At 50.9% G+C, this 27790-nt stretch overlaps 6 protein-coding genes across 6 annotated transcripts; 3 read left to right on the plus strand and 3 right to left on the minus strand.

Annotated features, from left to right (window-relative positions):
* Nucleotides 1-233: 233 nt before the first annotated feature.
* BBA_03572 (M protein repeat protein) lies at nucleotides 234-1963 on the plus strand (the record flags this gene model as incomplete). The annotated part of the gene is made up of 3 exons (XM_008598669.1): nucleotides 234-290; nucleotides 336-818; nucleotides 866-1963. 3 exons carry the CDS (start codon nucleotides 234-236, stop codon nucleotides 1961-1963), a joined length of 1638 nt encoding a protein of 545 aa, XP_008596891.1.
* Nucleotides 1964-2500: 537 nt separating this feature from the next.
* BBA_03573 (ABC transporter) lies at nucleotides 2501-7449 on the minus strand (the record flags this gene model as incomplete). Its single annotated transcript, XM_008598670.1, has 9 exons — nucleotides 2501-3068; nucleotides 3145-3240; nucleotides 3290-3833; nucleotides 3993-5362; nucleotides 5584-5779; nucleotides 5834-6113; nucleotides 6184-6404; nucleotides 6451-7140; nucleotides 7404-7449. 9 exons carry the CDS (start codon nucleotides 7447-7449, stop codon nucleotides 2501-2503), a joined length of 4011 nt encoding a protein of 1336 aa, XP_008596892.1.
* A 900-nt stretch (nucleotides 7450-8349) lies between these two features.
* On the minus strand, nucleotides 8350-13631 carry BBA_03574 (canalicular multispecific organic anion transporter 1; the record flags this gene model as incomplete). The annotated part of the gene is made up of 12 exons (XM_008598671.1): nucleotides 8350-8526; nucleotides 8586-8628; nucleotides 8831-9394; nucleotides 9457-9549; nucleotides 9608-10523; nucleotides 10578-10919; nucleotides 10979-11141; nucleotides 11200-11912; nucleotides 11980-12213; nucleotides 12268-12457; nucleotides 12610-12830; nucleotides 12911-13631. 12 exons carry the CDS (start codon nucleotides 13629-13631, stop codon nucleotides 8350-8352), a joined length of 4377 nt encoding a protein of 1458 aa, XP_008596893.1.
* Nucleotides 13632-17792: 4161 nt separating this feature from the next.
* On the plus strand, nucleotides 17793-19360 carry BBA_03575 (isocitrate dehydrogenase; the record flags this gene model as incomplete). The annotated part of the gene is made up of 3 exons (XM_008598672.1): nucleotides 17793-18207; nucleotides 18323-18859; nucleotides 18933-19360. The coding sequence occupies 3 exons, from the start codon at nucleotides 17793-17795 to the stop codon at nucleotides 19358-19360; spliced, it is 1380 nt and encodes a 459-aa protein (XP_008596894.1).
* A 934-nt stretch (nucleotides 19361-20294) lies between these two features.
* BBA_03576 (uncharacterized protein) lies at nucleotides 20295-21449 on the minus strand (the record flags this gene model as incomplete). Its single annotated transcript, XM_008598673.1, has 2 exons — nucleotides 20295-21195; nucleotides 21265-21449. The coding sequence occupies 2 exons, from the start codon at nucleotides 21447-21449 to the stop codon at nucleotides 20295-20297; spliced, it is 1086 nt and encodes a 361-aa protein (XP_008596895.1).
* A 1828-nt stretch (nucleotides 21450-23277) lies between these two features.
* Nucleotides 23278-27663, plus strand: BBA_03577 (ABC multidrug transporter; the record flags this gene model as incomplete). Its single annotated transcript, XM_008598674.1, has 3 exons — nucleotides 23278-23535; nucleotides 23575-26312; nucleotides 26364-27663. The coding sequence occupies 3 exons, from the start codon at nucleotides 23278-23280 to the stop codon at nucleotides 27661-27663; spliced, it is 4296 nt and encodes a 1431-aa protein (XP_008596896.1).
* Nucleotides 27664-27790: the final 127 nt, after the last annotated feature.

Consider the following 27790-nt stretch of genomic DNA (forward strand, 5'->3'; position numbering starts at 1 on the left):
AGCCACTGTCATCTGCGGCTTCATGGCTACCTTGCCTCGCGGATCGTACAGTGTGTAAGGTGCGCATCCAATATATCCGCACTGTATGACATCCCTGAAGCCACGCCACATAGCTCAAGCCTGTGTCCGTCGAAGCTTGAACCCAATGCAGACCAAAGTAATCGGGGCGCATTATATCGACAGCGAGCGCGCGACTTGAACCGCCCCTTTTTCGAGCATACAATTTTAGGAACATGGCGGACGCTGAAGAGAAAGCGCGGCAGGAAAAGATTGCGGCCGCAAAGAAGCGCGTGCGTTTAACCTGGTAACACGTACCCTGTCCAAGCTTACAATAGCCCCGTCAGGTCGAGCAACGCAAGAAGAAGAAGGACAAGAAAGCCGCCGACGCTTCAAAAGATGACATAAAGGAGGAATCTGTTGATGCAGCTGAAGACGGGGTTCCCGAAGTCACCAAGGACGATGTCAACACGGCAAAGGACTCCGCTATCGAGGATAAGTCTGATGACAGCAAGGCCGACGAATCTGAGCCCACATCTGCACCTTCTTTGGCTGAACAGTCAAAGGCAAGGTCTACATCATTCCGAGCGAGCTCCATATCGGGCATGCCTGCCTCACCAGGGCCGTTAAGCCCGGACGGCGACACTGCGCCAGACATCTACAGAAAGCACGTCGCCCGAATCGAGGAGCTAGAAAAGGAAAACAAGCGCCTTCAGAGAGAATATTCTGACTCGGAGAAGAGATGGAAAAAGACGGAGGACGAACTTGCTGATCTACGGGAAGCTGAAGACAAAAAGAATTCAGACGATACGGAGAAGCTGGTAAGAAATTGTTTACAGCGACATGAAATTGGCTAAGCAGCATATAGAAGGGCGAAATTGCTTCTCTGGAACGAAAGAATACCCAGCTTCAGCAGCAGATTTCGCGCGGCTCCGGCCACGCGCACCGCCAATCCGTTTCCACCACATCGCCGCCCCCGGCGCTCCAGGCCGAACTCGATTCCAAGACGTCAACAATCGAATCGATGGAAATTGAGATCTCTAAGCTGCGCTCGCAACTCGAGCGGCACCAGAGCGGAGCGTCGTCCGAGAAGGAGCAGGTCGCCGCACTAGAAGACAAGGTGGCACGTGCCGAGGCTGCTGCTGGCAAAGCGCAGCGCGAACTGCAAGACGTCAAGAAAAACCTGGAACGCGCCACCGAAAAGGCGGTCCGCGAAGGCAGCGAGCGATCCAGCGCCGAAACCAAGGCGAGCACGTTGGAGCACGAGCTGGCGGCGCTGAGGGCAACCCATGAGGAGCTTGCCAAGAAGGCCGACAGCTTCGAGAAGAAGGCGGCCACGCTGACTACGTTGCACAAGGAGCAGGACGCTCGCTCGCAGGTGCTGAAGCGCGAAAAGGACAAGGCCGAGGCCGAGCTCGCTGAGCTCCGCACCCGCGTTGAGAAGCTTGAGGGCGAGAACACCAAGCTGCGCAGCCGCAAGTCCACCGATGGCGGCGGCGGCCTCGACGACGAGGGTATGGACGAGCTTGAAAACGAAGAACGCCAGCGTTTGGAGAAGAAGATTCGTGCCCTCGAGAAGGAGGTGCACGAGCTGCGCAGCGGCGAGTGGATCCAGCGCCGCCGCGACATGGAGTCGTCGTCGGGCTTCCAGGACGTCGACCTGTCAGCGCCATACGGCTCGCCCGCGCAGCGCAATAACTCGAGCGGCGGCATCGGCCAATTTCTCACCAACGGCCTCAATGCGCTCGCCGGTGGCGGCGATGACGACGAGGGGCTCCTCGAGGACGACGACGCCGAGTTTGACGAAGAGGCGTTCCGCAAAGCGCACGAGGAGGAGCAGATGCGCCGCCTGGAGCGCATCAAGGAGCTGAAGCGCGCGCTGAAGCACTGGGAGGGCTGGAGGCTGGACATTGTGGACCTGCGCCGGGGCGGCGTGCTTGGTGTGGGGGATATTTTTGATGTCTAAAAAAAAAACTGCACGGACTCATTGTAGGAAGATGAGGTTGTGTATAGCCTAATGCATGGTGTTTATTATGCTCTACCCAACAGTCGATGGCAGTTAATCGTGTTCTCTGAAAGAGACATTTGAGAAAGCACGTGCATTTTGAATGGGGAGCGTGAAGGGAAGTATATTGGTCTCGGGCCGCGTGAGGCGTCGTCGCTACAACTGACTCCATTGGCCAAGGGGAAGAAGCATGCCACGAACCCCTTTGAGATGGTATTAATCCATCACCACCAAGTCTGTTCGATGCCGAACATCATTTGCAGTCATATGTGATGCATCAGCTCATAACAGTGGCTAAAAACTGAGCCCATTTACATTAAAGTAGCTCGAATATCGACGTCCACATGTATTAAGCTGCACACCAAATGTATAAACCTCAATTGTCGGGGCCTCTGGGACCGGAAAGCACTAGGCACAATACGCCTCTTCTCCAATTGAGGTGAGACGGAGCTCGACAATATGATGGCTGTCAATAAAATCGACGAGGTTGCTTGCTCGTCACTCTGAATCAGCCCGCTCTAGCACGCCGGTAATTGCTCCTCCTTCAACGGTTATGACTGTGTCTGCAGTCCGGATTGCCTCGAGGTCATAGGCAACCATAAGAACAGTGCAGGTAGCAAACTCCCCATCAATGAAGTCGTATACATTTTTACTTGTATGACCATCTAGATGAGTGATGGCATCGTCGATAAGCACTACTTTTGTGTCTTCTCTGCGCCTGTGCAGAGCACCACGGGCAAGGCTCAGTAGTTGCTTTTGCGCCTTGGAGAAGCGCATCCGCTTCATACTGGTATCAAGGCCGCCGCGACGCTGCACCGCATCCCACAGCTTCACGCGATGCAGCATGCTGATCAAATCGGCGTCACTGAAATATGGTTCCAACATTGAGAGCGGATCCAAGTTGCAGCGAAGTGTTCCTTCCAGCTCGAGACCTTCTCTCGTAATGGTTGTCATGGAGGACCTGAGAACTACTCGAGGAATATTTTTTATGTTCATATCGTCGAGTCGGATAGCGCCAGAGTAGTTGATCATGCGCAGCGCTGCCAGTATCAAAGACGGCTGCCGGCTGAACGATAGTCAGTTGTGTTGGCTACTTTTCCTGAAGAAAATACATAAAAATTCGACAATGAGGAGCTGCTTACCCCCCGGTTCGTGAAGAAACAACGATCTTCTGTGTGCCTTCGAGGGAAGCGTCGACTAATGGCACGCGCGTTGAAGCTTCGTCAATGTTCACACCGCTACGCTCTCGTTAGCCACAGTAAAAATTCTGATTAGTCGCGTTCATACTCATTCTCTGTTGCGACCCTGAAGAACTCAAAAGCTCCCTTTGATGGCCACTTGGAGGGTAGAGGCTCCTCTTCTTCATCAACTTCGATGGGGGTTTCACAACAAAATCTGCGGATACGAAGAACAGCCCCGAGAGACTCGTCTAATTTAGACCAAATGGTGGCTATTGAGTTCAACTTCTCTGGCAATTCGACAATGCTGAACAAAGCAAGCCCGAGACGGGCTGGCGAGGAGGACTGCGGATAAATAAAGGCGAGACTGATGGTCGCTAGACCGACAGCAGTGGTGAAGATAGCAATCGTGTATTCTAATTGACGTTTAGCCTCAAGCACGTAGTAGTATGACTTTTGGGACAGTGTAAGAGCTCCATGGAAGTCTTGGTAAAAAGCGGATTGCTGCTTGAACGCGCGAATGTGCTCGATACCCGCGGCGGTTTCGGAGCAGCGTACAGTTACACCCATCAGAGCTTGGGTTTCAAGAAGGTATAGTCTCTGGGCGAATGGTAAATATTGGCTCCGAATGCGGCATACAAGAGCCCAAAGAGCTAGAATGAAAGCCACAGTGTACTTGGCGCAGCAAGAAATTATCAGTGCATCCAAAGTCAAAGAAATCATCACTGAAACAGAGTCAGCAACAAGGCGACCAAGTTGAGCTCTCAGTGGCTTGAAAGCCGGTCAATGAATGGAGAAGGAAGAGAACTTACTGAAAGAGCGTTGCATCAGAGTGATGGGAAGTCGTCTTGATATCGTTTCCAAGTCTTCGTCAAAAAGCTTCAGCAAGGAGACAATGTTGGCATTGCTCACAAATTCCGGCGTCGCCACCATGACGGTCTTGGCCAGTCTCCAGTGCAGTTCGATAGAAGACTTTGTGCTGATGCGCGTGAAGTAGAGATGAGCTGCCATTCGGTTACATAGGACACTAGCGACGCCGAAGGCAGCATAGCCGGCAACATATGCTGGGCTCAAGACACTGTCGGACAGCGACAAGCTCCAAAATATTTCCAGCATCTTCTCCATAATTGCCGTAGCTGCCACGGATATGTACCAAGTCCGTATTGTTTTCTTGCCCGCCGGTTGCTGAAAATACGACGAAAGCGAAGCGTCTTGGCCATGCGTGGCAGTCTTGTCACGCTCGTCGGGCTCCTCCGGTGGAGGATGCAGTGGAGACTCCGGGGCCTCTTCAAGAGTCGGCGGGAAATTAAAAAGGCCATTGCTATCGTGCAACATCGCTCGAACATTGGCGGCGCTCCTGTACGTCGTGGCAATCTGGCTCTTCATACGACCATCGTAGCCAACCGTGAATAGGGCGTCGGCAAACTGCAAGTGCCCAAAGTCGTTGGTAGCCATAATGACAGTACACTCCCAGTTGAATACCAGGCCACGATCGCCAAATAGATTCTCGTAGATTTGAGAAGCCATGTTGTACTGGACAGCATTGAGCGGGTCATCGAGGACGATGGTTGTCGGACGGTTGTAAACTGCCCTAGCCAACGATATTCTCTGTTTCATGCTAACACTCAGTCTGCCTCTGGGGCCATCAATCACAGTCATATCATCATCAGGCAACTGTTCAAATTCGTGTTCCAAGCCACACGCACGGATGACAAGTGCATACCACTCTTCATCGAAGACAGCGTCTCCAACAATGCCATTCTGTATGCAAACAAAGGGCAACCAGACATCTTGAGCGCAATATACCATGGGTCCGGAAGACACGGTAAGGCGACCGCTGCTCGGCGTGATTTCGCCAAGAATGAGGCGCAGTACAGCAGATTTTCCACATGCAACGGGCCCGAAAATCATGGTCATGCCATATTGAAAAGCTCTCAAAGTCGCATCAAGAAGTATTACCTCGCCAGTCTTTGACATGACAGTTACACGAACAAGTTCGACAGTTGGAGTTGCTCCCATGAGACTAGAAACCTCGCTACCATCTTCTGCTGCGTCCGTTATGAGGCGTTTATCGACCAATTCGTCCAATAAAAGAAATTCCTGTATGCGATCTAAAATTTGCTTCCCTTGCTGCCCACAAGACAGACAATCCACGGCAACGTTGAAAGCAGTGGACACACTTCTGATTAGCATGAAGCAAGTGAATATTTCTGCCACTCTGAAGGTGTGCGAAGGTTGAGTCAGATATAGATAGCCAGCAATGACTAGAATCGGGGTCATCGAATGGCTGAATGCCACTTTCAAGTCATTTATATCAGTGAACAAGATTTAAACAATGGAATGTGCTCGTGTTGGAAGACCTTACACAGTGAGAACCCCTGCATTCGGGAGCCACGTTCATACAACAAAGCGTCCACTTCCGACTTTCTCTGCCGATTCAAGTACATTGCAAGAGCTGGGCCGAGTCCCATCATTTTGATGCTTTGAAGCTGTTTGAGAATGCTAGAAGTGAGCGCTACACGGGACTTGCGTCGCTCCGTAACCAGGTTGCGACGATGAGATTCTTGCTTTCCGCTGAGAAAAGACCCAAGAGCCACCACTGTGGGAACAATCAGAAGATAGAATTAGAAAGACCAGAATGGGGTTAGCTTACGCGTGATCGGAACGAAGATCAACAGCGATGCATTTCCGATGAATGACCAGAGGAAGCATATGCCAAGCAACACCTGGAAGACGGCCGAAGCAACGTCTTGGGTAGAGACGATTAGGATCTCGATGCTTCGCATACCATCCATAAGTTGGGAAAGGGCAGTTGAACTCTGAATGTCCATTGCGCTGACTCGCATCATTTTATCGTAGATGGCTGCGATCAGAATCGCTCTGATAGAGACTATGATGCAGTCACTTTGCTTTGTGAACATGACCTTGAGTATCTGATTTCCAGTCAATCATTAAAGTACAAGGGATGAAGTACATTGAAGCTCAATATACAATGAGACTCACAGATTTTCCAATCCATATCATTGCTGCCGCTGCGATATTTACGACGGTTGATACAGATTTGGCATCGTCTTGGAACACTGTGGTGAGGATCTGGAAGAACAACAGTGGCTGCGCAAGAGTGAAGACAGCATGGACCAAGCGCAAAGGAGCTGTGGAAAGAAGCATCCTGCCTAGTGTGCAGGTAATTGCTTTTGCCAGAGCCTGCTCGGAATTTTTGTCGACTGCCGTGGCTTAGCTAGGTCACTTCTAAGAAGCTGGCTGACTTACCACTATTCCACTGCACTTTGAACTGGCGGAAGATTGCCTCGGAGCATAGTTTCCAGGCCGGCTCCGGTAGATTCTTCAAGTCACAGTTTTCCAGGTTTCCCGGGACGGAAACCAGACCTGGCCATGAAAGGCATGACCAAATGCTGGGTAGACTCGGAGCGTCTGTTGCTCGGCCCTCAAGAAGCGTAGGTTGAAGAACTAGAATGGGGTTTTTGAAAGACAAGTTCAAAAGAACGTAGAAAAGTTTGAGCGTTACAGTGACGAGCTGAGAAAAGCCGATGCTGCCTAAACTTTTTTCCGTATGCCGCATCATTGCGAGGTCGTAGAGAAGAGTAGTGGTCAGAAATATGTTGTGGAATGTGATTGAAGGAAAGGCGTAACGTTTTGAGAATTGCAAGAACCAAACAACAGAGAGGGAGGCGAAGAATGAGAGCACTGCGGCGAACATAGTCTGGAGAGAGTATGACGACTCGTCGTAGCACCGTATGGCTAGGTTCATAGCCTGAGCTATGAGCATAGCACATGACACCGCCAGCTTGGTGGAAGCAAGAGCAGGTTCACCAATGAGAACGACTTGGGGTACATTGTCGTTCCAAATTGGTGTGAAAAGTATGGTTATGCCGGCGGGAACTGCTGTGATGATGAAGTACTCGTAGGCCTCTGTTGGGTCCAGCAGGACCAACGCCAAACCTAACAGTCTGTTCATTCTGGTCGAGCGCGGAGAAGACTGGAACAAGATGGGGAAGACACGCGCCTCGAGGGGGTTTGCCCGATATCAGCAGGTGGAATCCGCCTTCAGTTGAAAACAACGATGAGGATCAGTATCGTTGTTTGGCTGAATTCCAAAGCAAGACGCGCATGAGCGGAGCATGCAAGACAGATGGACCTGGTGAGAAGGCCAGTTGACCGGTTGGCTGCGCTCGAAACTGCTTCTAGGCGTGGAGTTTACGAACCATCGGTATGGTTGGCAGCCAAAACTTGCCGGGTGGCTTTGACCATAGTGAACAGTCGGGCCAATCGTGTCTTGAAATCATGTGCGCCCACCCGTTGCAACCTGTATTTCGCAACTCGCCCACCAGAAATAAACAGCCAAAATGGTGCACTTGTTCGCGCGTAGGGAGATTGCACAGTTCCACTGCAAGTTAACGCCACCAACCTCCTCCAGAGGTACTTGGCCGACAAGTACCCCCCAAAGCGCCCCCATACTCCACAGACGAGCAAGGATCAAGACAAAAGTACCCTGGTTACCCTGTCATGAAGACATAATTTGAGCAAGAGACTGAGCTATAAGCGGCCTAGCTAGATTTCTAGCACGAGGGCGTCTGGGACCCGGAGGCCGGAGGCCGGACACTGGTCTGGCTGAACCGTTGGAATAGCAACCCCGTCCTTTGTGATGAAACATCTGGCAGAGACATTCAACCAGTAGCTTTCTTCAGTGCTGTGCTGAAAGAGAGAATGAAGCTGATGACCAAGAAAAGCGTGTACCGTCCGCCGTTCGCTGTACTTGTCAGCTATCAGTACCAAGTAGTTTCGTGTTACCATCCAAGGTTCCCCTATCTGCAGGGTGATGGATAGATAGCCAACCGTGCCAACGTAGTCCAGTGGCGCAAGTGGCGTCAGTTTTGCCTGCTCGAGGGCGCTCGGAGTACCAGTAATAAATGACTTGAAGTCTCGTGCGTGCACACAGCAGTCGACCTGGCGAGGGCATAATCTCATGCTGACATAATTACCAAAGGATTTTGGCCCTAAGTCCTGATGAGGAAAGTGGTAACCAGCTGCGGGGAAAACTCGCGCCAAGGGTGGCGCCGAGATTTATTTATTTTGCCAAGAGGCGTTGTTGGCCTTGCTTGTCCCGCTCAACCCATGCATATAACTAACATCATCACAATCCTCGCAAACTCACAGGCAGGATTCGAAGAAAATGCACATGCCTCCTGCACCAAGACTCACAACGTGCGGACCAAACCATGCGCCAATGCGAGTGCCTTTGACCTGCCAAGCTTGGGTGGTGGGTGATGGGTGGTGGGTGCACCATGCTCCATCCATCGCCTTGTCCTGAGCTGCAAGTAATTTGTACTGTGCGAGGCAAGCGAAGCGGCTGCACGAGAGCAGCTAGTGATGCAGACAATACATACCAGCGTCAATATATGAGCACCACCGCCCGCGTGCTCCGCCATTCTATTAATTCGTCAGCATTAATAAGGAGGGGGCTTCTTAGTGCAGTCGGCAGGGAAGAAAGAAGCAACTCGGCTCTTTCTTTGAGTGATAGATTACGAGGAAAAATTGAATTGGAACACATCTCGAACGAAATGCAACTGAATTGACGCATGCTAGTAAGAACAGGCGACAGACAGGTCACTTCTAGTAGCTATTGACCCACGCTCCGGTGCGCAAACTGCGACGGAGCACACGTACAAGATTGCCCGAGTCTAACTCGACTGCGAGATCCATCTCGGCGGCATAATCTCTCTGGTGCGCAATGGTGATGACGGTACAATCCGCAAAAGCCTCAGCCATCAGTTGTCGCATATTCTCGTCCGTTGTGGAATCCAGCGAGCTGGTCGCCTCATCTACCAAGATAATCTTCGTCTGCTTGACTTGCTGGTGTAGAATCGCCCGAGCGAGGAATAAAAGCTGCTTCTGGCCGTGGGAGAAATGACTTTTCGACATGTCAGACTCCAGACCCCCCTGCCGACGAACGTGAACCCAAAGACCAACGCGTTCGAGCGTCGCGATGATTTCAGCGTCGGTGGGGGGGCTCAAAGCGAACGGAAAAGTGTTCATACGGATTGTCCCCTTCAATTCCACACCTTCCTGTGTCATTGTCGTGATGTTTGCGCGCAGAACATGTCGAGGAATCATCTTGATTGAAAGCCCATCGATATTGATGCTGCCGGAGAACTCAATCAAATTCAGGAGTGCGAGCATCATCGACGTTTTTCCACTACAGATGATTGTCAGTTTACATTGTTATCAATACCGAGAGTGTAAAAAGTTGTAGCTCACCTCCCAGTTCGCCCACTGATACTGACTCTCTGGCCATGCTGAATGCTGACTGTCGTATTCTTGAGAGCATTGTAGGCCTCGCCCTGTAGCCCACTGCAAGAGTATTAGCCAGTAGACGGGCACAGGCAGATAAAATTCCACCAAGGCTTACGTATATTTGGCAGTGACGCAATTGAAGTCAATCTTGCCACTCGATGGCCAGTTGTCTGGAAGTGCTGGCATATCCTCGCGGTCCTGCTCCACGGGAGTTTCTTTGCAAAAAGACTGAATTCGAGCGAGACCACCCAGACTCGTTTCTAATTGTACCCACATTTGTAAACAGTATGACGCTGTGGTACTAAATGAAATCAAGTTCAACAAAGCCAAGCCAATGGCGCTGTCTGAACTAGACTCTGGGAACACAGTCGTTACACTGACAAGAGTGACAGCAGTAATAAATGCCATCAAATCTAGCACCAAGGTCAGCCACTGTTGAATGCATAGTAGGTAGTAAAACGGTCGCTGGCTGTGGTTGAGGCGTGTAATCAGCTCTTTATCGAAAGACCGCTGCCAACCAAGACCACGAATATGGGCCATTCCAGTGCTTGTCTCTGCAAAGTGTGTGACCAGCGGCGATGTCGTCTCCAACTCCAGATATCGTAGCTGACGTGAGGTTCTCAGATAAAAATATTGAATGCCATATAAAATCGCAACGAGAAAAACAATGATGGGTGGCGTGAGTTTAGCTCCTGATGCGATGATTCCCATGTCAACTAGAACGTTGAAAAACATGGAGACTGTCGTCATTAACATCAAGGGCATTTGTTGTGATATAAGAGAAATGTCCTGGCTAAATCGGTTGAGAAGAGACCCGGCATCTGTATGGCTGAGATACGAAAGTGTCGAGTCCAGAACGGTTTGCAAAAGTCTTGAGTGTAATTCAACTGAGCTTTTGGGCACGATCTGCTTCAAAAATTGAGCACCGGAGGCACACGTCACCACGGTTTCTACGAGGCTTAGAGCTGCAAAGCCTGCAAAATACCAGTCGTTTGCTGCGTCTGTACTTAACCAGATTCGCATAAAGATTTCTTCAGTCGAGTGAGTAATTAGTCAGAACTGAAACTGTACAGTCGAGTGCTTACGGGGCATCCTCTCCATTACAGCAGCAATTGCAGCCACGGTAAACCAAGTGACAAATAACAGGCAGTGCGCAGTACGGAAGTAGTAACCATAGAGTGACAAGTCCCCATGTCGCCTTTTTTGGTCGGGCTTGTTCGTCTCTGGAACTTGTCCGCCCAAGTCAACTGACGGCGGTTCGAATTCTTCACATGTCGCAGGCACGTCCATCTCGGGTCCCGGAGTTTCTTCTCGAACGTTGGTCGCAACGCCACGGGCCGAATTGTTTCGGCTGTTCATCTCTTTTTGGCGGACCCGACCTTGGTGGCTTATCTCAAAGACGATGTCGGCCTCCTCAAGAAGCTTAGCTGTGCAACAATATAAGCGATTGCACAACACTCTTCAAAGATGTAATGGATTTACTTACGCTGATTGGTCGTAATGATCGCTGTACAATTCCATCGACGAAGCAGTCCGTTTCGACCGCAGACTCGCTTGAAAACCAGTTCTGCGGTGTCAGCGTCTAGAGCACTGAGGACATTGTCCAGTAAAACGATCGAGGTTTGAGCAAACAAGGAGCGCGCCAAACCCTATTTACCGTGTCATCAACCACTGATATCGATAGTTCTGTTAGTAATTTCAACCTACCAAGCGTTGCTTTTGTCCTCCGCTCAGGTTACAGCCATTACTACCTGCCATACTGCTGTCGCCATCTGGAAGGTCGGCGATGTCCTTGTCGAGTGCGCACGCATAGACGACCTCATTATAAAGTTCCTCAGCAAATGGGTAAGGGCCGATGATGTTCTCTTTGATGGTGGCATTCCGTATCCATGGCGTTTGGCTGGTATAAGCAATGATCTTTGAAGCAACTTCTAGAGTGCCTGTGTTGACGCTGAGTTCACCCATGATGGTCTTGAGGAAAGCTGATTTGCCGCTACTGACAAGCCCATGCATCATGGCGAGAGACCCGGTGGGGACGCGTAATGTAACATCTTTCAGTATAGGGCCCGAGAAGTCAGAATTAACAGACACGTTGTTCATCGTAACCGCATATTTGCTGGGTCGACCGTGCACAGTCTCGTTCTTCTCTGTTTTCTCTGCTTTATTTTCTACTCGTTCAGGGCTTTCGCGTTGGTCCCGTCGCTCAGGAAGCGTAAGAAACTTTTGGACACGTAGAAAGCAAGCATACCCACTTGCATAATAGGGTAAATGGCCAAGGAGGCTGTTGAGTGGCAGAGCCGCAATGAAGATGGCGGCATAGGCGGCAAAGGTTTCTGATACTGTCATCGGCCTTGAGGCACGTGTCCAAAATCTGGCACCAGCTAGAACCGCCACGGGCGTCATCGCAGCGCCAAATCCATCTATCAAGTGCTGGTAAGTATAAGTCACCTTCGAAGAGCAAGCAAATTTGTGTCGAGCTTAGCCTACAGATACCGTAAATCATGATACGGCAATTACGCTCAATCATTGATGTTTCGATTTCGTCCAGTCTCTTTTCTTGCAGGTATGTGGATATGGCATCTGTTAGCCCCATGGCCTTGATACTCTTGAGTTGGGCTAGAAAATTGGAAGTGGCGGCGACACGGGTCTCGACCTTGGTGTTCCAAGCGGTTCTTGCGCTGGCCATCTTCTTGGTGACCATATAGGTGCCCATGGCAGCAACTGTCCAGAGTGATTAGAAGTCTTTCATGTGACATACGTTCGGCGCCTACTGACTCGAGGAAGGTATAAAAATGAGGAAGCAAGCATAGCCAACGAAAGTATAAAGCGCATAGATTCCGAGACCAAGTTCCACCAAAGATGCCCAAGTCGAGTGCATATAGCCTAGACCTTCCTGAACGCCCGCCATATCCGTTGTCATGAGCGTAACGGCAGCTGAATTTTCGAGCTGGTCAATGGTGAGCCTCTGCAACTTGTTGTAGATTGCAAAGACAAGAATCCCTCGCGCGCAAGTTATTGCTTGTAGTTCTAGTCGCTCGAAGATGGATCTCGATACCTTGGTAAGTGAGTTGGTCAGCCAAGATGTAGCTAGATGGCACCCAATGACGGACAACTCACCATTAAACCGCCGAAAATGAGAACAGAGGCACCAATGAGCCCATTGGTAACTGCCGAGGAAGCACTGTTTGTACTGACAGCATCAATTACACGCTCCATGAAGAATGGCCGGCTGAATGAACAGCCAATGAAACATAGCCGAGGCAATATAGGAATCAAGAATTGCCAACGGAGCGTGCGAAAACAAGCACGAGCCAGCGGCAGCTTGGTGCTTCTGTCCACTGGCTTACAATTAGTATTGATGGACACACCATCATGGGACGGGGGAGTTGCCAGAACCAGGCGCCGTAAAAAGACTTACCCTCGTTCCAATTTGGTACAAACTTGTTGAAGAGAGGTTCAGAATCGTATTGATCACCGATGTGCGGCAGCTCATCAACAGAGAGGTCTTTGACAAAGCCCAACCGAAGAATTGGGGTGACCCAGAGGAGCAATGCTCGGCCCCAAAACCCACCACGCTCTGCCGGGCCCAGGCGAAACGAACTCGAATGGAATAGATGATGTTTCGGTATCTCTTCTATCACAACAAGGGTGAATTTTAGGACGGCGATGGTTGCCTGCAATGCACCCAGAAAATCGAGTGAGCCTCGCAGAAAATAGGACCGCGTCATTGCCATGTCGAAGAGCATTGTCGCGGAGAGATAGACACTCAAGAATGAGGATTGGTGCAATGAAAAGGTGTGACTGATGTAGAGTAGACCGACAACACAGAGTGAAGCGATGAACGACATGACGGATGCCGCGAGAGACACACCTGACCGATACAAGCCCGCCTTTTGCCACGAGATAATACTTGCGAGCTGTACCGCGATGAGTGCAGTGCCAGCAGTAAGCTTAAACCAGAGAAGAGGACCAGGTCGGACTTTATGAGTGGCAAGCAGCATCCTACCGAGATAAAAAGGCATGAGAAGTATGACGATGCCTGCTGGAACCATGCCTAGCATGACAAGCTCGAATAACAAGGTGAAGTCGAACTTGCCGGGCAGAATAGGCCCGAACTCGTTGTCGAATGTGGGAAGCATTGTGGCCAAGGCCCGGCGGAGCAGCAGGATGAGGGTCAAAGTCCGTGAGCGTGCATGTGAAGGGGTTGAATCCTAGCGTCCGGATGCTGCAAAACAGACGGTGTCTGCGGGCGTTGGGAGACAAACAGGGCTTGGATGAGATGAGAAGCAATGGCTAACTATATAATGAGCGTGGGAGCAACAGGCCAAAGGAGGTGGGGCAAGTATTGAACCAAGATGGGCGGCGCAGTTGGAGGCAGTTGGAGGCAGTTGGATAAATCTGGTGAGGGGGCCACGGAGCAGCAGCGAGATGGCACACGAGGCTTGTATGAGAGAAGAACCGCGATCTGAAGACCGAGTAGTGGAGTCGGGAATCAGCGACCTTGACATATGTGTGAAATATGTATACAAGGGCAGGAATCTCATCAGGGCAGGTGAACGAACACGACGACAAATTTCCAGCGAGTAGTAAGTTACTTGACTACCCAGTGCCAGCCAACCAATCTTGCCAGTTATTATAGTCATTAAAAAACAACGGCTGAGCGATCGGTTGATTGTGGAGGTGTGGAGCAAGCAAAAGAACCCGGCCTGCGTGCCTGCTACCACCTGCCTACCAGCGTGCCAGCCTAAGTTACCTAGGTAGTTGCGGGTTACCAAAAGGCTCAAGACTCAAGAGGTAGCAAAAGGGAATTGCTGTCTGAATAGGTCTTGCCTACCTACCCAAGAGGTGGACAAAAAACATGGCGGATTTACACTGATTTTGGCGCATGATTAGCAGTGGTTGTAGGTAGACAAGCGCCATGTTTTTTGTCCACCGAGTACTACCTAATCCGCACTCGGTCTCCAGACTAGCTTCCGGTCTTCGAGATGGCAATCTAGCCACTCACTACCTAGTTAATTTAGTTAGCGCCAACTGGATAAAGCATCTCCGCATCTTGGATGTAACGGCACAGACTGGCCAAGTACCTCAGGAGAGGCTTGCGGGGCGTCGCTTTCCAGGATATTCAATAAATAGCTAACAGGTACTGATTATACTGGGGGCTTGCCAGTAACAACAAAGTAGGCGCAGTTCTCTCTTCACATTACGAATATATACACCTACTTACTGGTACATCATTCAATCCCAGCTATCGAGCGTCTGAATACTAACCCTGCACGCATACAGATGGCGCTCTCATCCCTTTGCCAGTGGAGAAGGAAGCGGGTGGTCACTTTTGAGGGGTTTAATAATAAGCCACTCAGAGCATCACCAAAATAACTACCTGGTACTGGCACTTATTATTCGCATCTGGTGACTGAGTACCTGTGGCCTGGAAAGATATTAGCGAGTACGAATATCTTAGCGAGTATGGCCTCGCCACGCCTGATCCGAGTACTCACAGGTATTTAGCGGTGGCTCGCCCATTGTGTGTGATAGCTTCAAGACTCTCTGCTAGGAGAGAAATCGTTGCGATGTACCCTTTCGGGACCCCAGTCAGGGCTTGGTTGCAGCGCCGGAGAGGAATTGTGAAAGCGGCCTCCCTCTGTTGTAATGCTGGATTGTGGTACCTATACTTATGATAAGCTTTGGAGCGGCCGAGGGATTGCACACTGCGTCCCCGACCGAGATGTAGTCAAGAATCGGCCAGCGTCCCCCGCTCTAGATATTTCTCTCGCAAAGCCACGTACCAGTGATTGACCCCTTTGCCCTTTGTCAGCAGGCCGCTCGGTGCTGCACGCTGCGCTGCGCTGGGTATCAGGCTGCTCACTGGGCATCAGGATGGAAATTCGGGCTAGTGCAGCATACCCTACCGCCAATAGTACATATATTCGTGCGCAAGCGAGAACATGTATCAATGACAAATTATCGACGCGCCTCACTGGGTAGTGCCCCCAGCGTTGCCTCTCGATCCGCTGCCATGAGCTCGGGGGTATACGCTGTCTTTCCCGTATTTATATACATGCGACCCTTGAATAATAGGTTAATCGAGTCGTGGTAGACTATTGGCAATACTTGTCAGTCAAGCCGCAGTCAGCAGCAGCCGACCAGTTCGTAAAACATACGGGGTAGTGCACAAACAAGGCTTGTAGCCGAAATTAGAGGAATGAGAATATAGTGCTGCATCTTTTTTTTCTTGTTGGAGATTTCTGCGAGAGAGAGAACAAGAAAAGAAGTTGCGTGATGATGCTTGGACGCGTCGGGCAGGAAGGTTAATGTGTGGCAGAAACAAGTTGTGGGGCTTTTATCGGCACGTGTGGCGACGTCAGCGTCGTGACTTGTGTTTAGAACCTACCTAACCAGCTATTCAACTAGTTAATATCTTTATCACATCTGGATCGAAATTATGTTACTCTTGTTGGTATCAGACAAAGACAAAACCCCATTTTATAATAGACGTGCATGAGAGGTGTCTGCTGACCTCCTCGATAACAGCAAACTAAACCACTCCACCACCAAAAGCCGCACACAATGTCCAAGAGGCTTTCAACCAAATTCCGTACCTTGGTGGATGCCCGTAGCCATTCGAGAGCCATTGGCGGGGAAAGAGAAAAACGCCTTCCTCGTCAGAGGTAATCTGGACAGTCAGTCACGTAGTCTCGAGAGTTGAGAGAAACTATGAAGCGCTGAGCCTTTTTCTTTTTTTGCTTTCGTTTGTATTTCTGGCTCTGGCTCTCTCTTTCGCCGAGAGGGCAACTTTGGAATACCTCCTTATCAGCTGTTCTCTTAATTTCCTACCTGCCCACTCGCTTTCTACATCATGCAATGCCCAGGCTCGGCGATGGACAAAAACCGCTAGTTTAAGCCGCACGCTAATAAACAAAAAGTTGTTTTTACCGTGCACAAGTCCGGTCCATGCGCCCGCGCGCCGCGTGCCGCCGCCGTGTTGTTTCCGACGAAGCGGCCGTCCGCGGCCTTGTTGCAAGCCAAAGGTAGCCTGATGATGGTGAGAAGTTCTGCGCGAACCTTTCAGAAAAGACGCAGGCAGACACGGGAAGGGTGTACGGGTTAGCCTCGAGCGTCGTACAAATCGCCTAATGTCTTGCTCTCCCTTGCCGTACGTAGCACCCGCATCGGGCTGCACCAAATCCGTGGTTCACCTTGGATATACTCAACGTTTATGAGTTAGTGGCCACCTAAGCCAGCCCAATCAGCCCAGCCAAATCAGCCCAGCCAAATCAGCCCAGCCCAGGATGTTGCTGCCCCCCCCCTCCCCCCACTCTCAACCAGCTGCTCTTGGGCCATGGCGACGTCACTTGAGCCGCGCTCCCTGCGCAGCCTCATTGCCTTGTTGCAGTCGAGGGGTTCGTGTCGCGTGCGGGTGGCAGAATCCAGAAGGAGGGGTTGCAGGAAAAAAAGCGTGTAGCGTATTGACGTTGCTGCCGCGCCCAGGCCAAATATTTTATATCCGAGTCGACAGTAGACATCTGGCCACTTCTGTCCCTTTGGCTGTTCTTTTCTATAAATATTCAACAGCCTTGGCCGTGTTACCATTTGGACCCTTTCTGTCCGACAATTGATCCTCGCGCTATTTTTTCATTCACCATTTTTTCTTTTCGATCGTCCGGCGCAGCAAACAACAAAGCCGGGCTGTCTGCCGCCCAGTCAAACTCCGACCTTCTCCGTTCGGCTCGGCTCAAGCCCCTAAAACTTTTTGGTTTGCCTACTTGCGATATATACCCACCCAGCTAAACAAGCTTCGCTGCGCAACGAGCGAGCGAGCTTCCTCCTAAATAAATACTTGCTACGTGGTACGTCAACACCCCGGAAACCCCACTTGTATGGATACAGGAACGGGCATTTCGTGAATCTAACTAACTAGCTAATTGCTAATCGTTTTGTGCTTCAGTCTGTTTTTGTTTGGTCCTCCTGAGTCCTGGAGCCCCTCCCGCCGTCGTCGGCCCTCCTCTTTTCCGCGGGTGTGCCGCCATCCAGACGCCGTTGCTATTACGCGACGCAAAAGGCCTACACACGGTAGCCTATATACATACTAGTTAGCAACAACACACACAACGCACGCACGCACACCACCACCAAGCCCTGTTTTCCGCCTGTTCCTGCGAGTCCAAACGTTACCCCGCGTCTTTCCGAGATTTCTGTTTCTTTTTTTATTTTCCCTGTATTTTTTTTTTCCCTGCGAAACCCCTCCGCTGCGTGCTTGCCCCTCATTAAGATCGACCTCTCTCTTCCCTTTCCCTTTGACCATGAGTGCCTCCATCTCCAGACTTGTTCTTACATCCCGCGCTGTTTCTCGCACCTCTACCACCTTGCGAGCGTCTTCATTTGCCCGTCCCACCTTTGGAGCTTTACAGACATATTCCCCCGCCGCTGTCCGCACCATGGCTACCTCGCACAAGATCAAGGTCAAGAACCCCGTCGTCGAGCTCGATGGTGATGAGATGACCCGCATCATCTGGCAGAGCATCAAGGACAAGTTCATCCATCCTTACCTCGACATTGACCTCAAGTACTACGATCTTGGCCTCGAGTACCGTGACCAGACCAACGACCAGGTTACCATTGACGCCGCCGAGGCTATAAAGAAGTACTCTGTTGGTGTCAAGTGCGCAACCATCACCCCTGATGAGGCCCGCGTTGAGGAATTCAAGCTCAAGAAGAGTAAGTTGTCCATTGCCCATATTACATTGTCTTGCTCGAGTTTCAAGCACCCTGTCTCGACGAAACCCCTGCCACATGCTCCGCCGTCCCAACCAACGCTGACCAACACCCACAGTGTGGCTCTCGCCCAATGGCACTATCCGCAACGCCCTCGGCGGCACAGTCTTCCGTGAGCCCATAGTCATCCCCCGAATTCCTCGCCTCGTTCCCGGCTGGAAGCAGCCCATCATCATCGGCCGCCATGCCTTTGGCGACCAGTACCGCGCAAAGGACCGCGTTGTCCCCGGCCCTGGCAAGCTCACCATGGTCTACACCCCCAAGGGCGGCAAGCCCGAGGAGATTGACGTCTTTGAATTCGAGTCGGGCGGCGGCGTCGCCCAGACCCAGTACAACACGGACGAGTCCATCACCGGCTTCGCCCACGCCTCGTTCAAGCTCGCCCTCGACAAGGCCTACCCCCTCTACATGAGCACCAAGAACACCATTCTCAAAAAGTACGACGGCCGCTTCAAGGACATTTTCCAGGAGATTTATGAAACCACCTACAAGAAGGACTTTGAGGCCAAGAAGATTTGGTACGAGCACCGCCTAATTGACGACATGGTCGCCCAGATGATGAAGAGCTCTGGCGGCTACATTATGGCTCTTAAGAGTACGTATTTTCCTTCTCAGCGCGGCTTGGCTTTCTACAATATGCTAGCTTGTGCCAACGCTAACATGACCAGACTACGATGGCGATGTCCAGTCCGACGTCGTCGCCCAGGGCTTCGGCTCCCTCGGCCTCATGACTTCTGTCCTCATCACGCCCGACGGCAAGACATTCGAGTCCGAGGCCGCCCATGGTACAGTCACGCGCCACTACCGCGAGCACCAAAAGGGCAACGAGACGTCGACCAACCCCATTGCCTCCATCTTTGCCTGGACCCGCGGCCTCGTACAGCGCGGCAAGCTCGACGACACCCCCGACGTCGTCGCATTCGCCGAGGCCCTCGAGCGCGCCTGCGTCGACACCGTCGACGTTGACGGCGTCATGACAAAGGATCTCGCCCTCGCCTGCGGCAAGACGGGCCGCGAGGACTACGTCACCACCGGCGAGTACCTCAACGCCGTCGAGCGTCGTCTCAAGCAAAGCTTCAGCCAGGGCAAGCTGTGAAAAAAAAAATGAAGAATCAACAACCAAAGAAGAATCCCCCAAAAGGCAGATGGAATAAAATACCGAAACAAACAATCAATATTCAACTGACCGCATTTCGTTTTTACCTCTTTAAGGCACCTCTTTGAGGGGGGGCATCTGTTGCGCTCTGAGAATATGGAGCAACTCACCCCCCACGGATACGACGCTGAACGCAGACCCGCAGAGATGTGTGCTTCTCCGGCATCGGAAGCACGCCACATGGCCAAAACATCCAAAGGACAAAAGAAAAAAAAAATAACGCATGGCGTTTATACAAAAGACTACGGAAAAATCGCGTGTGTGACGGAAGAGGATGGGATTGATTATATACCAGGTGACATTTTTCTACCATATGACCCCCCAAAGACATGGGTTTTTGAATATACATCATTTCAAGCATCTCAACGTGCACCCTGCGCAGCGGGATTCTCCATGCTCATGTTTTGAAATGTCAGAATTTTTAATGCCTCGTAGGATTGAACCAAAAAAAAAAAAAATAAGAAAACGTGTCGCTGCTAAAAGTACACACAAGACTCGTTACCCTCAACATGTCTGGTGACGAGCTCGCTTCTGCATCACGGCTCCCTTTGTTTGCGCCCGTCCCCGTGTGCTTCCCTTCTCCCTCCTTTTGGTTGCCTGTCAATAAGTTTTGCATAATCTGTCATGAATAAACTAAAACAGACTTTATTATAGAGCAGATGATTTTTTCACTCCAAGAAAGAAAACTGTTCTTGAACAAAAGTGAAGCCTCGGGAGTAACAAGAATAATCGCTTTCGAGTCCATCATGTGTTGCCTGTTTTTGGAATTCTGAAAGAGCAGCTGCCGCTCTTGCACCACTGCAACCAAGAGAAAAGTTGTCTCTCCTCAACGTAAAGAGTAACGCGAGCTGCAGACTGACGGTCCAGCAGAAATCTACTCGACCGCCTCCTTCTTCGCGCGGCGTCCGCTCGGCGTGACATCTGCGTCGCTCTTACGCTTCTTCTTGGACGGTCTGCTGGCCGAGCCACCAGGTCTGTATCCGGCGTCGTCCTTTCTCTTGCGCTTGCCGCGGCCGACGGGCGTGCCGTAGTCAGGTTCCTCTTCCATGCTAGCATCCGCGTCGCCGCCCTTGTCGCCCTTGTCGCCCTTGTCGCTCTTCTCTACAGCAGACGCGGTGGCGGCGGCGGCGGCGGCATTGCTGACGCGGGAAGAGACGCCGCTCGCGCGCTTGACCCGGGACGTCGGCTTGCCACCACGCTCAACTCGTCCGCCGCGAGACTTGCGCGCGCTGGCGCTGTTGCCGTGGGCGCTGGCGGAAGCTCCATCGGCACCACCGCCGCCGGCAGCATCGGCGTCATCGTGGGTCTCGCCGTCTTGAAGGAACACCTTGGGGGCGTGTTTGCGCAGCCAATTCGTGACGCTCGTCGGGTTCTTGAGGTGCGGGTGAGAGGAGAGGTGGCTGTTGGGGTGGGCGCGCGGCGCGAGCGTTGGAAGGTGGGCGTCGGTATCGAGGCTGCTGTCCACCGTGAAGATGTAGTCGTCGACGTCGTCGGGTGTGAGGAAACTCACCGGGTGCGACTCGCCGGCACCCAGGGTCAGGTCCTCGATGATAGGAGCGTTGGCGCTTTTGGCCGTGGCGTAGTTGGTGTGCGGCACCGCCGTCAGAAGCTCCTCGAGCTTCTTGAGGGCTGCAGCCTTTTCCGACGCATGGTTGCGATCGATGGCCAGTGTGGGAGCTTTGACGTCGCCGTTAGGCGTGAGAGCCACATCTATGCGCTTATCGAGGGGAATTTGGGGACAGTTGTTGATGTCGAGGAGGATGTCGAGGAGGCGGCTAGAAGTGTTAGAGTCAGCACTTGTGAAGCCCGCATGAATGCAATTGAATTAAAGAAAAGCAGCGTACTCGTTTTCGACGGCTAGTCGCTTTACTGTCGCCGAAGTCTTTGCTTCGTGCTTGTGCAGCTCTTCGCCGGTCTGCATCTTCTGATCAAAGACGATGCGCATCTTTCGATACTTCTTCTTCCATGACTTGTAGCCGACAGCCTTGCGCTCCGCCGAGGGCTCCGTCTTTGGTTGCAGGTCCTCCATTGAGGATGTCTATCTGTGGTTGTGTGGGGAGAAAAGAGAACGGAAGGGCTGGGGCGAGAGCTCAGCGCGTTGGGATGCGACGCTGCTGGCGTGAACAAAAGGTGTCCCCTAGTGTGGCTTCCGGCCGGCGCGGCGCGAAAAGCGCTGTTGGAATTCGACGATGGATGCGACGCGATAGCCGAATTTGATGATAAACCGGAAACAGAAGATGCCAATGCGTCTCGTTTTGATGACTGTTGAGGCGGGATGAGATAGAGAGCTTGGTGAAATAGGCAGGGAGAGGGGGGTGTGATAGATATGGAGATTGCGAGAAAAGGGTTTGCTTGAGGCGGCTCTAATCACGGGCTGTGAGCAGACACCATCGAGGGCGCTGTGGGTATCGTAGCGCACTCTATTTAGGCTGGTTGGCCGAGTAAGAGGCACCTACAGCCTACCTCTGATAGGTAGGTCTCTACGGCAGTGTGTAGGGCAAACTGTGCCATATAATATTAGGCGTAATCATAGACCGTGTGGGGCCATAAAAGAGGGTAATGTACAACTAAATATAAATAATAAAATATACAGAATCACTAATATAATTATAACTTGAATAGTTTTTTTTATTATATTATAAAAAATAGCCTTCATTATATTTTATTAAATATTAAAAGGTAAAAAATCAAATATATAATTAGATGTTATTAACATTTTTTTAATTTAAAGGTAACTAGTTTACTATATTCTAAATACAATGTTTATAATCTTTTTCATCATTAAGTCGGCTACAAAACCTGTCTCTACACTCTTCTAACGATCCTGGCCGAATGCAGCAGCTGTGCAAACCAGCTTCCCTCCGTCCTAGCTAGGGCACGCGGCGCTCCGTTCTCCATAAGCTGGCCGTTACCTGAACGAGCATCCGTTCAAACATGTCCACGACAATGCCGAGCCGATGGGAGACCATGATGACGGTGGCGTTATGAAACTCGCCCATCATTGTTTCCATCATCTTGCTCTCGGTGGCAGCGTCAATCGAGCTCGTAATTTCATCGAGGAGGAGCACGCTGGTGCCGCCAATTCTGCGCTCAAGTTCTGCACGTGCCAGGCTAAACAATTGACGCTGGCCCTGGCTCAGCGTCGAGCTTTGCAGAATTGCATCCGCGCAGTCAGGTCGCACGGGGTAAAAGTGCTATCACTGGCCGTACAGCGCATTTCTCTTGGTACCTTATTTGTCCAGCTCCGTTTAGATCGGACAGAATGCTCCGTACCAAGCAACTACTAGTTACTCGCAAGGCTGAGGAACTTTTGTCCAGCCATTATTAACACGAGTAAGTACCAGTTGGCGATTGGCATCACAGCTAAAACTGCACTTTATCTTTGAGACGCGCGGGAGGAAGAAACCATTCGTCTTTCTGCAGGCTAGTTTAATTTCAAGTGAGCGCTACATTGAACTCCAGCGTCACATCGCGTCAGATGCCCACGTGTATCCGTACCCGGTAGACTTTTCAAGACTTGACAGATTTAATTCTGCAAATATCTGCGAACCTGACACAAATTCGGGTATTTAGACCCTTGGTGCATATACAATATTATTTAGTGCTATTTTTTCCTGCAACGAAATACTGTGTGCTGATCATGCGGTGTATCAATAAGGCGTACATGTGTAAAGCGTAAGGCGTAGTACGACTGCTTACATCACCCTCTCTACACCCATGTAATGTCACTGAGCTTGTTGTTGGTCCTGATCAGGTTCAAATTACTTGTTGCTTCTCTAGCTCTGGGATGTATTTTCGGCCTCTACACTTGTATAGTAGTTGTACTTGGCCAACTGCGATTACCCCCAAGCAGCATCATGTATTCTGACCGCGACGGGACTGCTACCAAACAGTCTCAATCCGCCTACGATAGCCGCGTGCGATATCTCCGCCTTGCCACCAGTGTGCTAGTATCCATTGGCTTTGGCGCCGCAATAGCAGATGGAGAGTATGGCCGTGCTATAATTCAGTGGCCGGCCGACCCGGTCTGGGCGCTCCATTGGGATCGGTTACTTTGGGTAGGTCTGACAGCTGATGCGGCGTTGCTCATGTCCAAAATTGACCGCGCCAACGCTGTTCTGCTGTAATTTTTCTGACATTTGCATCTCTCACAGCCTATTCTCTGGCTTCACACGATTTCTCTGTATATGCAGCAAGATGCGATTTCTACTCATCACTCAGCCCTGCGCGGTGCACTCATGTCGTTAATGCTCATCGTCTTTCGACTGCTTCGCAACTCACCAGCCAGAGAGACTAGCGAGGTTGCGTTGCTCGTGCCTCTCCAACTCTTCTGTGTCATTTTATGTGTCTTGGTACAGCTTTCGATTCCACGCCGTCCTCAACTGTTCACCAATAAAGGGCATGCTGTTGATGCCGAAAGCAGCTCCTCTGTATTGGTGCGATACTCGATGTTCTGGTGCCATGCTGCACTGGACATTGCCAGCAAGTCAGATACTTTGAGCACAATGCCCGCCCTAAACTATGAAACGAGAGCTTCAAGCCAATCCGTAATTACTGTGCCATCTTCGAGACCGTATGTTTGGAATCGCATCTTGGCTGAGCGCCTTTCAACCTTTGTCAAACAGTACATTGTTGTCGCCATGCGCGCCGCTTTTGCTTTTGCGCCTCCATACTGCCTAGAACGTCTTCTTCAGTGCCTGGAAAGCTCAGAAACCGTCAGCAGCAGGGCTTGGATGTGGTTCGCGGGCATGGGAGCTTCCGCTATTGTCGAGACCGTCGCCAGCAACCACACAGCATGGACCCAGATGTCGGAGATTGGCATACCTGTCAAGGCCCAACTCATAGACTCCATCTTTCGCAAACAGCTAGGCAAGAAAGACTGCAGAGAAGAGAAAATTGCATCCACGAGAGCGTCGCAAGTTCCCGACGTCATCAATGTTGTGTCCGCCGACTCCAACGCGCTATCATTTTACGCGGCCATTGCCTACATTCTTCCCTTTCGACTGTTCAAGTTTCTTCTCGCAGTCCTGTTCCTGTACTGGCTTCTCGGATGGCAGAGCACGCTCGCTGCTGTTGTGGCAACTCTGGCATGCTTTTCTGCTCACCGTTCCACAGTCAAGCAGACAAACGCAGCGCGGAAAACGCTTCGGTCGTCTCGCGATCGCACCACGGCGGTTTTGAAGGAAGCCTTCTTTTCACTCCGTGAGATCAAATTTTCCTCTCTCGAGTCGCAATGGGAGTCGCACATAGGTGCTGTCCGCGAGCAAGAACTCCGAGATCTAAGCTGGAGCCGGACTGCTGTAACCATTCGCGGAATTTGGGATACGGCTGGGCCATTCTTGGTGGTCATCGCTGCATTATGTGCATACATGTATACCGGTGGAAGTATCACTCCGTCTATTGTGTTTCCAATGATGAATGTGCTGTACCAGCTGCAGGACACATTGAGTTTCGTTCCTACGGCGCTGAACGACTATTTCCACTCCATAGACACCTCTGGCCGCATCGACAAATATTTGGCATCTGCGGAACAACCATTACTTGCTGAGCCGTCTCCGTCTGGAAACATTATTTTTGAAAACGTTACCATTGCGTGGCCTTCAGACCATGTTAGTGAAGTTGGAGACGATATAGAATCAAAGACTGAACCCGCAAGGTTTTCGCTCCGGGATCTTAACATGGCATTTCCATTTGGCGAATTAAGTATCGTGTCTGGAAAGACAGGTTCAGGCAAAAGTTTATTGCTCGCGGGTATTCTGGACGAGGCAGAGCTTGTCCAAGGTCACATCAAGGCACCATCTGCCCAGGGATGCCCCAACTCCGTGGCATATGTGGCTCAGGTTCCCTGGCTGCACAGTGGGACAATACAGGAGAACATCCTGTTTAATAGCCCACTAGACCGAGAAAAATACAATCGAGTGATAGCCGCGTGCGCACTCGTACCCGATTTTTATGCTCTTGCCGACGGAGACCAGACGCAAATCGGCCGGCGTGGTGTCAAACTGAGTGGAGGGCAGCGCACACGAGTCGCGTTTGCTCGGGCTCTGTACTCTTCTGCAAAAACACTGATCCTCGACGACATATTCTCTACTCTAGACACACAAGTGTCAAAGGAGATTTCATGCGCTTTGACAGGGGAGATCTGCAAAGGTCGAACCAGGGTATTGGTGACGCACCACGTGTCACTGTGCTTGCCTCATGCCAAATACCTCGTTCACTTGGAAAACAGCAAGGTCTTATACTCTGGAACACCCGAATCTGCACCGAAAAGCATACTGCAAATGGACGCAGAGGACACAAAGGGGATGCGCACATCGGGACCGGCATCAGCGTCGTCTACTTTGAGCCACACGGGCGCGGCTACCAAGGTCGAAACCGGAGACGCAATTGAAAGAAAAAAAGTCTCAAAATCAGAGTGGAATTCTTACCAAAGCTATTTTATTGCTGCAGGTGGTATCAAATTCGGAGCTACCTTTGCGTTACTGCTAGTTGTAAGTCGGTTACTGAACGCGCTTACTTCGTACCTCCTGGGCCGCATCAAATCTCATGGCCCATCGAGGACTGCTTCATCAGAATTGGCCACTCTTCAAGAAGATCCTACATTGTTTTATAGCATTTCTCTGTATATCGGTGCCGTTGCGTTGGTGATTATCACAACATCGCTCTCAAAGCTCCATACAGATGCTTCAACGCTGCGAGCAGCCAGAGTTTTATTCCGTCAAATGACATTCACAGTGCTTCGAATGCCTTTGACATGGCTGGATGTAGCACCCGTTGGGGCGATGTTGAAGGCTTTTACAGTCGATGTACGATCTGTTGACGAGCTGATGCTTGCTACTCTAGCATCATTTATCGACAGCGCCATCAATGTCCTCACGGCAATTTGTATCGGGTATGAAACTTTGTCATCTATCCTGCAAGATATATATGCTAATATGTCTAGGTTGTATACTTCCAAATACACCAGTATAGCCACCATTCTGCTGGTTGCCTGGTGCAGCAAGCTCGTTTCACGCTACAAGAAAGCGAGTGCCATGGTAAGGCGCACAGATGGAGGGCCAATGGCCGATATCCTCGAGCATATAACAAGTACATCTGCGGGAATAGCCACCATAAGAGCATTCGGCGCTAGTAATACCTATATCGAGGCCATGCAGCGTTACCTTGACGCAGAGTCGACAGCGAAGCGACACTTTTACATCTTCAGTCGTTGGTTAACTTTGCAGATGAGTCTGTTGGGCATCGTGTTTGCCATGATTACGGGCGTCCTTCTTCTGACATCCGACTCTACAAACAATGTGGCACGTGTTGGATTCTCATTGACCTTTGTCATGTCGTTGAGCAACATGATTAGCACTACATTCAGCAAATTTGGCTATCTCGAATTATATATGAGTTCGATATCATCTGTCATGCAGTATACCGAGCTCGACATAGAGGATCCAAGTGGCAATGATGTTGCCGCTGACTGGCCGTCGGCGGGGCAGATTGACGTTCACGACCTACAAGTTGGCTACTCGACTAGCCTCCCACCAGCCTTGAAGTCCGTCTCCTTCCATGTCAAGCGAGGAGAAAAGGTTGGCATCGTCGGCCGCACGGGTGCTGGCAAATCAACCTTGACGCTGTCGCTCCTGCGCCTTCTGAACGTCCAAAAGGGGAGCATCAGTATCGATTCCATTGACATTTCGACTATTAAAGTTGGAGACTTACGCTCAAGGATTGGATTTATCCCCCAAGCTCCAACACTGTTCTGCGGGACTATTCGGTCCAGTTTGGATTACTTTGTGCAGCTATCTGATGGCAAAATCAACGACGCACTGCGACACGTCGGGCTTCTGGCCGAGGAAGGCGGTGCAGATTCGGGCCGCTTCACTGCCGAATCACCCGTCGCTGCGGGCGGTGAAAACATGTCGCACGGACAGAGGCAGCTGTTGTGCCTAGCCCGGATCATCCTCAAGAACCCAATGGTTATCATACTTGATGAGGCGACGTCGGCTGTGGATGGCGAGACAGATTCAATGATTCAAGACGTCATACGGAAACTATTTCACGGTACATTGATTGTGGTAGCACATCGACTGGAGACGATAGTGTCATTCGATAGAGTTTTAGTCATGGGAGATGGCACATTGCTCGAAGACGGGACTCCAGAAGAGCTAATGAACCGTAAGGGGGCGTTTTACAGTCTAGTAGAAGAAAGCCAAAATAGTTCTTTTTTGAGGAAGGCGATTATGGGTAGATAGATAGACAGTACATTGAGGCGCTGGACACATATTTACAACAAATATATTTTGCATTGCTTCTTTCCCAAGGGGGAGCGCCAAAGGCATACTCTATGAATGACGTCTTCATATGCTGGACTTATTCAAG

Source organism: Beauveria bassiana, assembly GCF_000280675.1.
Source record: "Beauveria bassiana ARSEF 2860 unplaced genomic scaffold BBA_S00007, whole genome shotgun sequence".
Classification (NCBI taxonomy): domain Eukaryota; kingdom Fungi; phylum Ascomycota; class Sordariomycetes; order Hypocreales; family Cordycipitaceae; genus Beauveria; species Beauveria bassiana.